Source organism: Lontra canadensis, unplaced genomic scaffold (assembly GCF_010015895.1).
Source record: "Lontra canadensis isolate GAN:19392208 unplaced genomic scaffold, GSC_riverotter_1.0 scaffold3, whole genome shotgun sequence".
In the NCBI taxonomy this organism is placed as follows: domain Eukaryota; kingdom Metazoa; phylum Chordata; class Mammalia; order Carnivora; family Mustelidae; genus Lontra; species Lontra canadensis.
In genome coordinates, this window is record NW_022630997.1 from 20664778 (window position 1) to 20678030 (window position 13253).

General features: G+C 35.5%; 1 protein-coding gene across 8 annotated transcripts in view; it reads right to left on the reverse strand.

The window, feature by feature from the left end:
* LCOR (ligand dependent nuclear receptor corepressor) overlaps positions 1-13253 on the reverse strand; it is a 134833-nt gene that overhangs the window by 58570 nt on the left and 63010 nt on the right. For 7 of the 8 annotated variants that reach the window (XM_032883253.1, XM_032883258.1, XM_032883245.1 and 4 more), the window contains 2 exons: positions 11709-11774; positions 11294-11373 (listed from right to left, as the gene is read on the reverse strand). Coding sequence is in view for 4 of the 8 variants with exons in the window: in XM_032883245.1 (XP_032739136.1) it covers positions 11294-11373; positions 11709-11774 (146 nt within the window). In the remaining 4 variants the exon portion in view is untranslated. Of the gene's footprint in view, positions 1-11293; positions 11374-11708; positions 11775-13253 lie in introns of those variants that run through there. The other variant, XM_032883246.1, reaches the window with a different exon arrangement.

Below are 13253 nucleotides of genomic sequence, written 5' to 3' on the forward strand. Positions count from 1 at the left end.
CAGTGGCATTATTTACAAAAGGTGGAAGCATCCAAGTGTCTACTACTGGTGGAACAAACCCACATGTCCATTGTTGGAGGAGAAGAGAAAATGTGGTATATATACACAACAGGATATTACACTGCCTTTAAAAAGAAGGAATTTCTGACAAAAGCTGCAACACAGGAAACCCTGAAAACATTATACTAAGTAAAATAAATAAGCCAGTCAGGGAATGACAAATATCTCTTGATTTCACTTATGAGGTACCCACAGCAGTTATACTCAGACACAAAAAGTAAACAGCGATTGCCAGGGGATGGGAGAAGGGGAAATGGGGAGTTATTTAATGGACATAGCTGCAATTGTAAGATCAAACAAATTCTGGTGTTTGGCTGCAAAAAAAAAAAACCCCTGTGAATATACTTAACACTACTGAACTGAACACTTAAACATGGTTAAGACAGTAAACATTATGTTAATGTACATTTTAGCAAAATACAAAATAAAAAGAAATACAAAAGGCACAATCTAAATGCAAAGGACAGAAATCTGATAAAAAATAGGGGAAGCAAAAAAAAAAAATAGGGGAAGCGTGTCAGGTTTTGTACTCAGCACAGGGTCTGCTCCAGATTCTCTCCCTCCTCCTTCGCCCCTCCCCTTCTCCCTTGCTCATGTGCTTTCTCTCTCAAATAAATGAATAAATAAATAAAATCTTGCAAAAGGGGGGGGAGGGAGAGAAGCAGGACAAATATGCTCCAAGAGGTGAAAAAATACAAGGAAAGCCTAATATGCAAATACCAGTTCCTAAGAATTGAAAGGAAAAAAGAAGACACACCTACACCAATGGCCAGAAAGAAAAACTGACTCAGCACAAGACATTCAAATGAAACACTGAGGGGGGCTCCATCTAAAATGACTCTTTCTAACCTAAATTTTTGTAAAACCAGGAACATTCTAAATTGTCTGGGGCTTTGATAAATTTTAAGAATCTTCTCCTCAATAAAACCAAACCAAACCTCAAGCAATATTTCAAAATAGTTTTTCAGAGAATCATATTTTAGAGTTGGAAAGTAACTCAAGATCTATTTAAATACCTGAAAAAAACCTGTGTTTTTACACTGACAAAATGTAAATGACACTGACAAAAATAAGATTTAAAAAAATCTAGACTTCATTTAGTGATTTAGTAATTTCCTACTTAAAAATGCATTGCTGGGGCGCCTGGGTGGCTCAGTGGGTTAAAGCCTCTGCCTTCAGCTCGGGTCATGATCCCAGGGTCCTGGGATGGAGCCCCGCATCGGGCTCTCTGCTCAGTGGGGAGCCTGCTTCCTCCTCTCTCTCTCTGCCTGCCTCTCTGCCTACTTGTAATCTCTGTCAAATAAAATAAATAAAATCTTAAAAAAAAAAATGCATTGCTGGGGGGCGCCTGGGTGGCTCAGTGGGTTAAACTAATGCCTTCGGCTCAGGTCATGATCCCAGGGTCCTGGGATGGAGCCCCACATCGGGCTCTCTGCTCAGCAGGGAGCCTGCTTCCCTCTCTCTCTGCCTGCCTCTCTGCCTACTTGTGATCTCTGTCAAATAAATAAAAATATTTTAAAAAAATGCATTGCTGGGAAAGAGAACAAAACTGGAGACCTCACACTTCCTGATTACAAATGATATCACAAAGGCACGGCAATCAAAACAGTATGGTACTGGCATAAAAACAGACACACAGATCAGTGGAACAGAACAGAAAGCCCAGAAATAAACCCATGCATATACAGGCAATTAATTTACAACAAAGGAGCCAAGAATGTACCACGGGGAAAGGCCAGTCTCTCCAATAAATGGTGCTGGGAAGTCTGAACAGCCCACATTACAAATAAATGAAACTAGACCACTGTCTTACACCATACATACAAACCTCAAAACAGATTAAAGACTTGTACGTAAGTCCTAAAACTGTGTAACTCCAAGAAGAAAATATAGGCAGTAAAGTCCCTTGACATCAGTCTTTGGGATCATTTTTTAGATTTAACACCAAGAGCAAAGGTAACAAAAGCAAAACAAAACAAAACAAACCAAAAAACTGTATCAAACAGGCTTCATCAAACTATAAAGCTTCTGCTCAGAAAGGAAACTATCAACTAAGTAAAAAGGCAACTGGCTGAATGGGAGAAAATATTTGCAAATCACGTATCTGTAAGGGATAAGAAATCGATTAAAAATGGGCAGAGGATCTGAAAAGACATTTCTCCCACGACATACGGATGGACAACAGGTACCTGAAAAGATGCTAAACATCATGAACCATGAGGGAAATGCAAATCACAACTAGAAGGAGGTATCACCTCACACCTGCTAGAATGACTATTATCAAAAAAAGCAAGAAACAAGTGTTGGTGAGAATGTGGAGAAAAGGGGATCCTTATGCACTGTTGGTAGGAATGTAAACTGGTACAACCACTATGGAATACAGTATGGACGTTCCCCCAAAAATAAAAAATAGAACTATATGATCCAGCAATTCCACTTCTGGGTATGTACCCAAACAAAATTAAAAAACTAACTTGAAAAGATTTATGCATCCCTATGTTCATTATATTATTTACAATAGCCATGAAGCAACCTGGGTTGACAGATGAAATAGATAAAGAAAATGTGGGGGCGCCTGGGTGGCTCAGTGGGTTAAGCCACTGCCTTCGGCTCAGGTCATGATCTCCGGGTCCTGGGATCAAGTCCCGCATCGGGCTCTCTGCTCAGCAGGGAGCCTGCTTCTCTCTCTCTCTCTCTCTCTCTCTCTCTCTCTCTGTCTGCCTCTCCATCTACTTGTGATCTCTCTCTGTCAAATAAATAAATAAAATCTTAAAAAAAAAAAAAAAAAAGAAAATGTGGTCTAGGGATGCCTGGGTGGTGCACTTGGTTAAGCACTTGGTTAACAGTTCAGATAGTGATCTTGGGCTCATGGGATTGAGCCACATGTCAGAATTCATGCTCAGCGCAGGGTCCGCTTAAGACTTTCTCACCCTCTCCCTCTGCCCCTCCCCACCATGCTCAAGTTCTCTCTCAAATGAATATTTATTTAAAAAAAAAAGAAGAAAAGAAAAGAATATGGTCTATTTATCTACACACAATGGAAAAGGGACAAAATTCCAATTACATTTATAAATCCTGGGAAGGTAATGTACAGCATGGTGACTATAGTTAGTAATACTGTATTACATATTTGCAAGTTGCTAAGAGAGTAAATCCTAAAAGTCCTGATTAAAAGAAAAAAACTGTAACTATGTGTGATGGATGTTAACTATGTAACTGTGTGGTTATCATTTTGCAATATATATAAATACTGCATCATTGTTATATATATAAAACTGATGTTATATGTCAATTATATCTCCGATTCAAAAAAAAATAAAAACAACGAAATGGTTAAAAAATGTCACTGCCAGAAGAGGCAATTTTACTAATTTTCAAAGTATCTTTTTTTTCTGCTAGTGTAACTAGAAAACTGCAAGTAGCTGTTCAAATGAGGAGTACAGTTACTAAAGCCTATTTCTCCCTTATTGCTTTTTTAAACATCATTAAGACTTTCTCACCCTCTCCCTCTGGCCCTCCTCACTTTTCTTTGACCTCACTGTGAGCAAGGGTTCTTATACTTAGGTATTCTTGCCTCATTTATTTCCTGCCAACTGTTAACTCCTATAATTACACTGACTGTATTCTTATTTCAACAGGAATCTCCCATTATTATTCAGTAACTAATTTGTCAATTTTCTTTTTTTTTTTTTTTAAGATTTTTATTTATTCATTTGTCAGAGAGAGAGCGAGCAAGCAAACGCACATGTGAGAGAGGGGCAGGGGAGAAGCAGGCTCTCCACTGAGCTAGGAGAGCAATGCAGGACTGGGCTTTCCAACGAGCAAGGAGTGCAATACAGGACTTGATTCAAGGACCCTGGGATCATGAGCTGAGCCAAAGGCAGACACTTAACCGACAAGCCACCCAGGTATACCTTTGTTGATTTTCTTACAATATTGCTTTCTTCAACTGTTCCCAACTTTTAATAACCTTAACCTCTTCCTTTATTCCAGATCCTTTTCTTCCAAGGGTATAAACATTACATAAGTTTTCTCCTGCTCTCCACAAAACCTTTACTTAAACCAACAGCCCATTCTTTCTCTGGTCCTGTTCTCTCCTCTCATTCCTGTCAGTGACAACTTTTCAAACTAGTAAACTATTACCCATTTCTTAACTCCCACAACATCTACTTATTCATTAACCCTGTCAGACTTATAGTGTGGCTCCTACAGCCAATATTCTTGAGAAGCTATTCTCTCAAACCCCACTGTAGTATGTTTGGGGGTCCCTGTCAACACATTTAGGGCCCATTTGGGGAAACTGCATAGGAGCCCATATTGGTACAACAAAAACAACTCATACTCATCACACAGTAGGGGCCAGGGAGGTATCTGATCCAAGATGGGCAACTCATTCATTCTATGATTCTATCTTCCTTTCAATCTGATTCTTCTACTTCCTAAAATGAAGGTCTTCAACTCTTAGTATTTTTCATTTTATCCCTCATCAAAGATTGATCTGCTCAAGTATTCCAATCACCACATGTATTCAGAAACCCTACAAATAAGTATTCGGCTCAGACCTCTTATTTCAACTCCTTGTCTATTGGACATTTCCAATTAAATGTTTGCTTTCACCACAAACTGCTTTCGCTAATAACCTCATTATCCTCGCTGTAAAAATTGGCCACCACACCTTTCCCCTTCTCAGTTCTCAACTTCTATTAATTCACCATGCTAAGTCATCCTGGCTTGGAAAGCTTAATGTCAGTATCATTTCTCTCGCCCTTATTTATAAACTCACTAATCACTAAGTTTCAACACTTCTTTATTCTAGATTCCTTACATACACATCTTCCTTATGTATCTTCACAGCAACAACCTTAATTCAGGCTCATTTGCTGTTTATTACAAGAGCTTTCTTTAATTTTCTCATTATAAATTATAAATTACAACCTAAAAATGACTACCAAACCAATCACTCTAAACACAGAGCCTTTTAGGGTTCAGGATGCGTTCTATTTCCTTGATGAAGTGTCATCCACTTCCCCTCTCAAGTGTTTTAGTACTTAAATTTTCTTGTATATACTATCTTTTAGAATATTATATAGTAGAATGAAGGGGATTTTACTCTCAATGTTCCCTACCTATTTAACTCTCCCTAATTTAAATCTCCTTTAATTGCATTAGTTTAGTTATCCATGGCCTCACCAACAGTCCATAAGGAGGAATCAGTGTTTTACTTCTTTGGTATACCCTCTGGCCTACCTCCAGACACTTAATAAATGTGCCAAATGATTAGTCTATTGGTTCACTCTGACCACATAAAATTTAACACATAGGGATAACCACTGACTACAGGTTTATTGAGGCCTTTTGTTTTAGGGAAAAATCTACAGGTAAGTAGGAGTTCAAAAAAAAACCCACTTCGGTATTTAATGGGATCCTGCACTGAGCACTGATACACTGAGTCAACTGGGTTTCCTTAATCTTTTAAAATAATCTATATAAAAGGCCTCTGAAGTACAAGGTTAAGTCTCACAATTTAAACCCACAGAGTTAATGAAGAAATTAATTCATCATGTACTAACTTGTGGTATCCATTTAACTCTGCCCTGTGTCTATTTAAATCTCATAAATAACCTTTAAAACTCTCATATTTCTTTCTCATCCCTAATAGATATGCACTATATTTTTTTTCCCAATGTTCCTTTCATATAGTACATACTATGAATATTTAATGATCTGTGGTACTCTGGGACAAGATGACAGACAAGTTATATCAAGTACCAATGAGTATACCCAAACTAATATATTGGACATAAATACGTGTTGTGGAATACTATGAGAAAACAGTAAGAAGATTCATCATTTGCTCTTACTGTAAACTTTCAATGTGCTAAAGTAGCAATAAAAGTAAAATGTTAAAAGGATGTATCTAAACTTCTAATTAACATACACTCATGAACCAGAGAAAATTATAAAATGTTCAGACTAAATGCAACATGACAGACTAATGATAAATATGAAAAGAATCTCAATACGTGATTCCTCAGCTAGCTGGGCAATGAAGGGTATCTGTGTGATCTAGCTCTAAACTTATCTCTGTTTAAATCCAAAAATAAATGTTCTGCTCCACCTGTGACATGCCCCTCTCACCTCTGCCTATGTATTTTTCAAAAATGCAGCTCAAGACCTGCCTTCTTAAAACACTGTCCTAAAATGCTAGTCAAATACTAAACTTACTAACAGTCTTATAACAAATTTCCTTAGAGCACAATTATTTTAGATTTTGGTATTACATCTTCTCTCCCATTATCCCTAGTTAGTAAAATAGACATGCTCTTTACTCTACAAGCGCTATCTCTACTCTACTTCAGCAAAACAAGCACAGCTATACCATAGATTTATTTATCACTTAGAGTTAGTCCATTTTTAGGGACAATAAGTACTGAAAGCAATGTTTTATTCTTCTTATCTCTCCAACCCCCTCTCACAATACTCAACTGACTCTTCATACTACCAACACAATTAATAAAAGCCTCGTAAGATGGTTTTTAGTAGATACAGAAATACAGATGTATATGTACATATATTTAGTAAAAATACGCATTTCCTAGCTCAGGCAACCAAGGAGACCAAGATGTAATGATCCTCTAGTATCAGTAAAGATACCTAGTGCCTATCAGTAAAGATACCTAGTGCCTAGACCTTGCTTTCTTATACAATTTTCTAAATAGAAGAAACTAAAGTTCTTTGGAGAAATCCAGAGCTGAGACAGAGAAAGCAAAAGTAAGTCTGGGATATTTTCTGGTACCAAAAGAGAAAAGAGGTGCTATTTAAAAAAAAAATTATAGAAACTTGTAAAAAAAAAGATGAGGAACCAACTTGAAAGAACTCTTAATGGTCAAATCTAGGACATTGAACTATAAAAATGATTGTAATGAATTATAATTCCTAGAGTAAGAATCCATGATTCTGTATTGATAGGTAAATAAATACATAAATATAGAGAAGGGAAAGGTCTTCCTTAGAGTAGAATTCCAACTAAGAGAAGCAGAATAATAGAAAATCATCATTTGGTAAAGAGTAGGTAGTAATTTTTCAAGCAACATTCACCAATGGGTGCCAAAATTAGTACACGATGAGAAACTAATATGATGAAAAAGATATTTATGAAATCTCAAAGTACCTCTCCACAAGATACCTATTAAGTCTGAAAGTGGAAAAAAAATAAAAACCTTATAATAGAGAAAACTGGCAGACATCACCTTAACTAACTGATCAAGGAAAACATCACCAGGTGCTTCCCAATAGGGTGCACTAAGGATCATACGTTATTCTGTGGAATTCTTGCCAAAAAAGCATAACCTAAAATCAATCATGAGGAATCATCAGACAAACCTAAATCGAAGCAACACTGTATAAACCAATGTCAGTATTCTCAAAATTTATGAAAGGCAAAGCAAAAAATACTATTCCAAACTAAAGGAGACCAAGAATACATGACAATTAAACATAAAGTGTGATCCTAGATTGGATCCTAGACCAGAAACATAATGTTATTGAGATCACTGGCTAACTGTGAAAGGTTTATAGATTAAATAATATAGCATTAATGTTAATTTCTTTTGATTTTTATAACTGTATTGTGGTTATATAAGATGGTAACATTTGGAAAGTTTGGGCAAAGGGTATACATTAGCTCTTTTTACTGTTTTTGCAACTTTTGTAAGTCTAAAGTTATTTTTAAAAAGAAGCTAAAAAAAGTATAAAAGCCTGATGAGTGTGTACATATATAACAGACAACTGTGTGTATATGCTTGTCACATGTAAGCACTCAAAAATTAGCTATTAATATAATTCAAGTATATTAAACCTTATTTAGTAAAGTTACTCATTTAGTAAATATTTTAGAGTGCCCAGTATGTGTCCAACAGAAAAGAAAGAAAGCAGCCAGTGAGGCACGTACTCACTAGTAGATTCCTAGGCATAGCTGAGATTGGCTATTTCAAATACACTCATGTCCATTTACATTGTTTCTCTTCTCTCTTTCAAACTGAGTCATTCCAAGTTCTAGTTTAATTCCTGCTGTTAATGATCCTATTCTAGTTATCAAAATGCATATATTCTAAAAACATGGATCAAATTCAAGCCATATGACGTTGCCTATAATAGTCTCTCAAATCCTTCAAATTTCTTATTTTTAAAACTGGGATGCCCTTAACCAACTTTATACAATTCTTGTGAGGATTTAAATAGGAACAAGTAAAGTAACTGGCACATAGTAGATATTAAAAAAATGTTACTTTCATATCCCTTAAAAATTTCATTTTCTAACCACTATAGACTCTTGAAGGGTAGATCAACAATTGTTTTACTTATCTCCAGGTGAACCCCTGTTCTATTTTCCAAAGAGATTACTCTGTATTTTTTACCTATGCATTTTATAAAATAAGTATAAAAAATTGTATGCATTTACTCTATCCATTTTAACAGCTCCTGTATATACACAAAAGTCCAAAAGAAAAAACATGCATAACCTCCATTTCTTTCCCAACTATCAGACCAATATTTCTAACAGCTTTTCCAAATATCTGGATATCTCAACATGCCACCTTCAAACTCAAGATTCCACTATTATGCTCTATGCTGCCACCTATTGGCTATTACCATACTCTGCAGAGATTTCCTTCTCTTGGATTCTTAAAGCCAAACTTAAAAAGCACAAGCTTCAACCCACTGGATATATTTACTTCCATATTCTAGTTCTTTTCAGATGAGATGCTCCAAGTGCCTTCAAAAAGTTTTAGTTCAATCACTTTAAGTCTAACACAATTAGAGATACATAGCTGACAATTTACATCTTCTAATAAGCTTTCTACTTTTCCTATTTTCCGCTATAGATGTTATGGCTGTGTCTGAAAAAAATAAATGCTAAAGATAAATAGTGTCTAACAGAAAACATCAGCTTTCTGAGAACTAGCTAAATTGTCAAATGGAAATATTCTTTCTAATTAGAAAAGCAACTAGAAATTGAGGAATAAAAATAATAAGAACAGCTGTTTTAAATGCTACATGGTTCCATGCCTTGCTATTTCTGTCTTCTAAAAATACTCATACAATAGTTTACCTCACATAGCAATGGAAAACTCAATCATATTACAAGAATATACTGTACTCAATTACTGAACACAGAAGGGCTTTCTTCCCAACCCTACCCTAAAAAAGATAATTAATAGCTGCTCCTTCTACTCCACGAAAATGCCTCTTAAATGACTTGTTCAACAGCCACAACATGCATGCATATGCATGCACACACACAGTTTAAAGTGATCAATTACAACTTCACTGATACTTAATTTATGTTCTTTCTCAAACCACACTGAATTTCAAAACACTGTTCACATTAATTCAGTGATAACAAACCATCCTGGATAGCCAAAATAACAACTTTCATGTAGTAAGCTAGAAAAGGAAACCACACTGAAAAGCTCTTAAATTGGCTTTCAGATTTTAAAGCAATTTGCTAACAATGGTAAATAATGGTACAGTGGTTACAAGGAGGGGTAACAAAGAATACACAACACGGTTCAGTGTTCAGAGGTTGACAATGTACTTCAGAACATAAGACACAAACACGGAAAACGAGGAACAAAAGAAGGCAGACTTTTAATTGACAAATAATTGTTATTAATACTACAACAGTGTGAAGGGTTGAGACAGCAGTAAAAGCAGAAGTATACCACTGATATGGATAGGAGGCTGAACGCTTAAGCTAAGAGTTAAGGGCAGAAGAATTTAAGCTATAAAGAACAACTGGTATGCAATGCTACAGTCTAAGTAGTAAAAGCATGTTGTTTACTACAAACGACTGCACCAGTTTATCTGAAAGAAAACTGTACAGAAGACTTGTGGGGTATCATTAAAAAGAGGGCAGCAGTAGAAAGACAAGTGGACTGACCTGTGGAGAGTACTGAGGCCGAGAACATTAGGCTAATGAATCCAGAATACAATGAAAAAAAGTCACTGGAAACGGAGCATGGGATAATGTTTCCACACTATTTGAGGGATGAGGGCTGGGGGGAAAAGGAGTTTAAGCTTGTAGCAGTGTTTAAAAGACTGAAGAAAACTAAAAAAGACCAATCACGTTATTTCAGTAGTCTAGAAATAATGCTAATGGTATGAACTACAGTAATGACTGTGGGGAAAAAAAAGAATGAAACTCCGTATGAGGGAAGAATTTATGGAATCTGGTCAATGATTCTGTTAGAAGCCTACGAGGCGGGGTGAGGAATTAAAAACATTTCCGAAGCTTTAAAACAGGGAACAGGGGGGTGCCTGGGTGGTAAAGTGTCTGCCTTCAGCTCAGGTCATGATCCCAGGGTCCCGGGACTGAATCTCACATTGGGCTCCCTGCTCAGTGGGGAGTCTGCTTCTCCCTCTACCCCTATCCCCTGCTCCCTCTCGTTCTCACTCTGACAAAAAATAAATAAAACAGGGAACACAGGCACCTGGGTGGCTCAGTCGGTTAAGCATTTGACTCTTGATATTAGCTCAGGTTTTGATCTCAGGGTTATGAGTGCAAGCCTACCACTGGGATCCACGCTAGACGTGGAGCCTACTTAAAAAAATAAAATAAAATAAAACAAAACAGGGACCAGAAGTACCATTAAAAAAAAAAAAGTAAGATAGGAAACCATTATTAATAAATATTTCCAACAACTGAAATATGTTTCTAAACCAAAACTCCATTAATATTTAACACAGAGCAATAAAAACAGAAACCCAAAGGTATAGCTGATTTTTACAATTAAACAGCATTCATGCTCAAATAGTATAAAGTAACATCTTATACTAAAGCATAAACCACAGTTTGTCATAAAGCTACAGGAACTGTAACTACTTGACCCATATCCATATTACTGCTTTTAGTACAAATGACTCCCAGTGCTTGAATTATCATGTACTTCATATTTAAAATAAACCAACAGTTTGAGATCTAGCTAATTATTCTGCCTAGTGAACTATACAAATAAAGCAATGCATGGTGGGATACAGATTTCTCAATAGGCTAATCAACATACTAGAAGCAGTCTAAATACCAAAACTGAGTTACTAACAAATCTTTTATAAATAAATATGGAATCACATCTTCCTTTTCCTATAAATCTTCCAACAAAGTAATCAAATTTTGAAAAAATAAAAACCATAAAACACCACTCTAGGGAAGTTCCACAAGTTTTTTGGTTACCTTTACTTTATCTCTTCTCAAGCAACAGAATAGACAATTTTCATCAAAAGTCCAATCAGAAATGTTTTCAGGTTCACAGTCTGCAAAAACAGTGGGAATACTAAATTAACAGTCAAGAAAAGGAATTTTTTAGGAAACAAATGAGAATATAAAAAATATTTAACAACAAGAACAAAAACCCTAAATAGTAGACGGTTTCCTTATTTGTCTTAAAATTCTTAAGAACTGCTCACTGGTATATGTATCTTAATACATGTATTTGCATTATCAACACAAAAAGATGCTTACAAGGATACAGCTTTATCTCACATAAAATTGAATAAAAAGGAGATGGAGGCTTAAATCACAAAAATATCATATATGTCATGAGGAAGAATTTGAAATACCAAAAGAAAAAAAAAAAGAATTTGAATACCTTTAAATAAACTGAGATCTTTTAATAATGCAGGTCCAAACAGCCCTTCAAGAATACTTTCAAACCCTGAAAGGATAAGAAAAAAATCCAAATTACAATAATACTCCCTATGGTAATGTAATATCAATCTGTTGCTGAAAAAATGATAGTGTATTCTGCCAGTTCTCAAGGATCCCCAGATTACGAAAGGATGCTGAGGAAAGAGTGTCAATGACAAATCTAAAAGAAGCATTTGCAGTTCTGTCCATGATTTGAATGTTAATCAATACCAATTCAAAGCACATTCAAGAACAATACAAAACAGACACCACTAGAAATAACCAAAGAATGAATGGAAATTCATGGGTTCTCTTATCATTTTACAAAAATCCCAATACCTCCCTACATAAATGCCCAAACTCCATTTTTAAAAAGGCACCTTTCCCAATAAAAGGTCAAATTGTTTCAAATTTCCACAGCATTCTACATTAATCTAAATAGCATGTTTCTGAATATCAACTGAGGTCATAGGTTTTTCAAGCTAACAGTTGAAGAAGCAAAATACTCACTGAGAACACCTTTATCACTAAAGAAAAAGGTCACAACATAGTATTTTAAAAGAAAACGACGTTGTAATTATTTCACATTGCCACAGTAACTACTTGCTGGTTCTTTTATGAAGGTAGAACCCACTAGCTATACACACAAAAAATTCATATATACCTATACATCAATATTTAAAATATTATCACCTTTTACCAGTATATAAAAATTTTTCTCATTTATTACCTCAAACACCGCTGATCAACTCAATGAAAACAATTTTAAAATCTTGGCCATCTTGCTGTTTCCCCTTGTTCATTAAGAGAAAAAGGAGTGAAAAGAAGAAAGGAATCAGACTGTACCTTTATATAACATAAAAGAAATAATGGGTTAAGAGTAGTAGTGCTTCCCAAACTATGGACCTCACTGGGAGTTCAAACAGTTACAAAGGGTCCATGAATCCATATAAACTTAAAGCATGAGCTTCAGAAAGAATGTCTTGTACATTCAGTACACATAGTACTTTTCAAATGCATAAAAATGCTACTGTAATCAAGAAAATACAAAAAGCATTACTGAATTTCTAGTATGTACTTTGTATTTTGTGGCACTAAGTATTCTGTCACATAGTCTACTATCACTTACAGGTTTATAATTTAAAAAAAAAAAAGTTACAATGGAATATTACTCAGCCAGCATAAAGAATGAAATCTTGCCATTTGTAAGGATGTGGGTGGAGCTAGAGTATATTACTAACACTAAGTGAAAAAAGTCAGTCAGAGAAAGACAAATATCTTATGATCTCACTCATGTGGAATTTAAGAAAACAGATGAACATATGGGGCGGAAGGAGGGAAAAGGAGAGAGGGAAATAAACCATAAGAAAATCTTAAAGAGAGAGAACAAATGGAAGGTTGATGGAGTGATATGGGTGGGGGGATGAGTGAAGGGTATTAAGGAGGGCACATTTTGTGATTGAGCACTGGGTTTTGTATGTAAGCAATAAATCACTGAATTCTATTC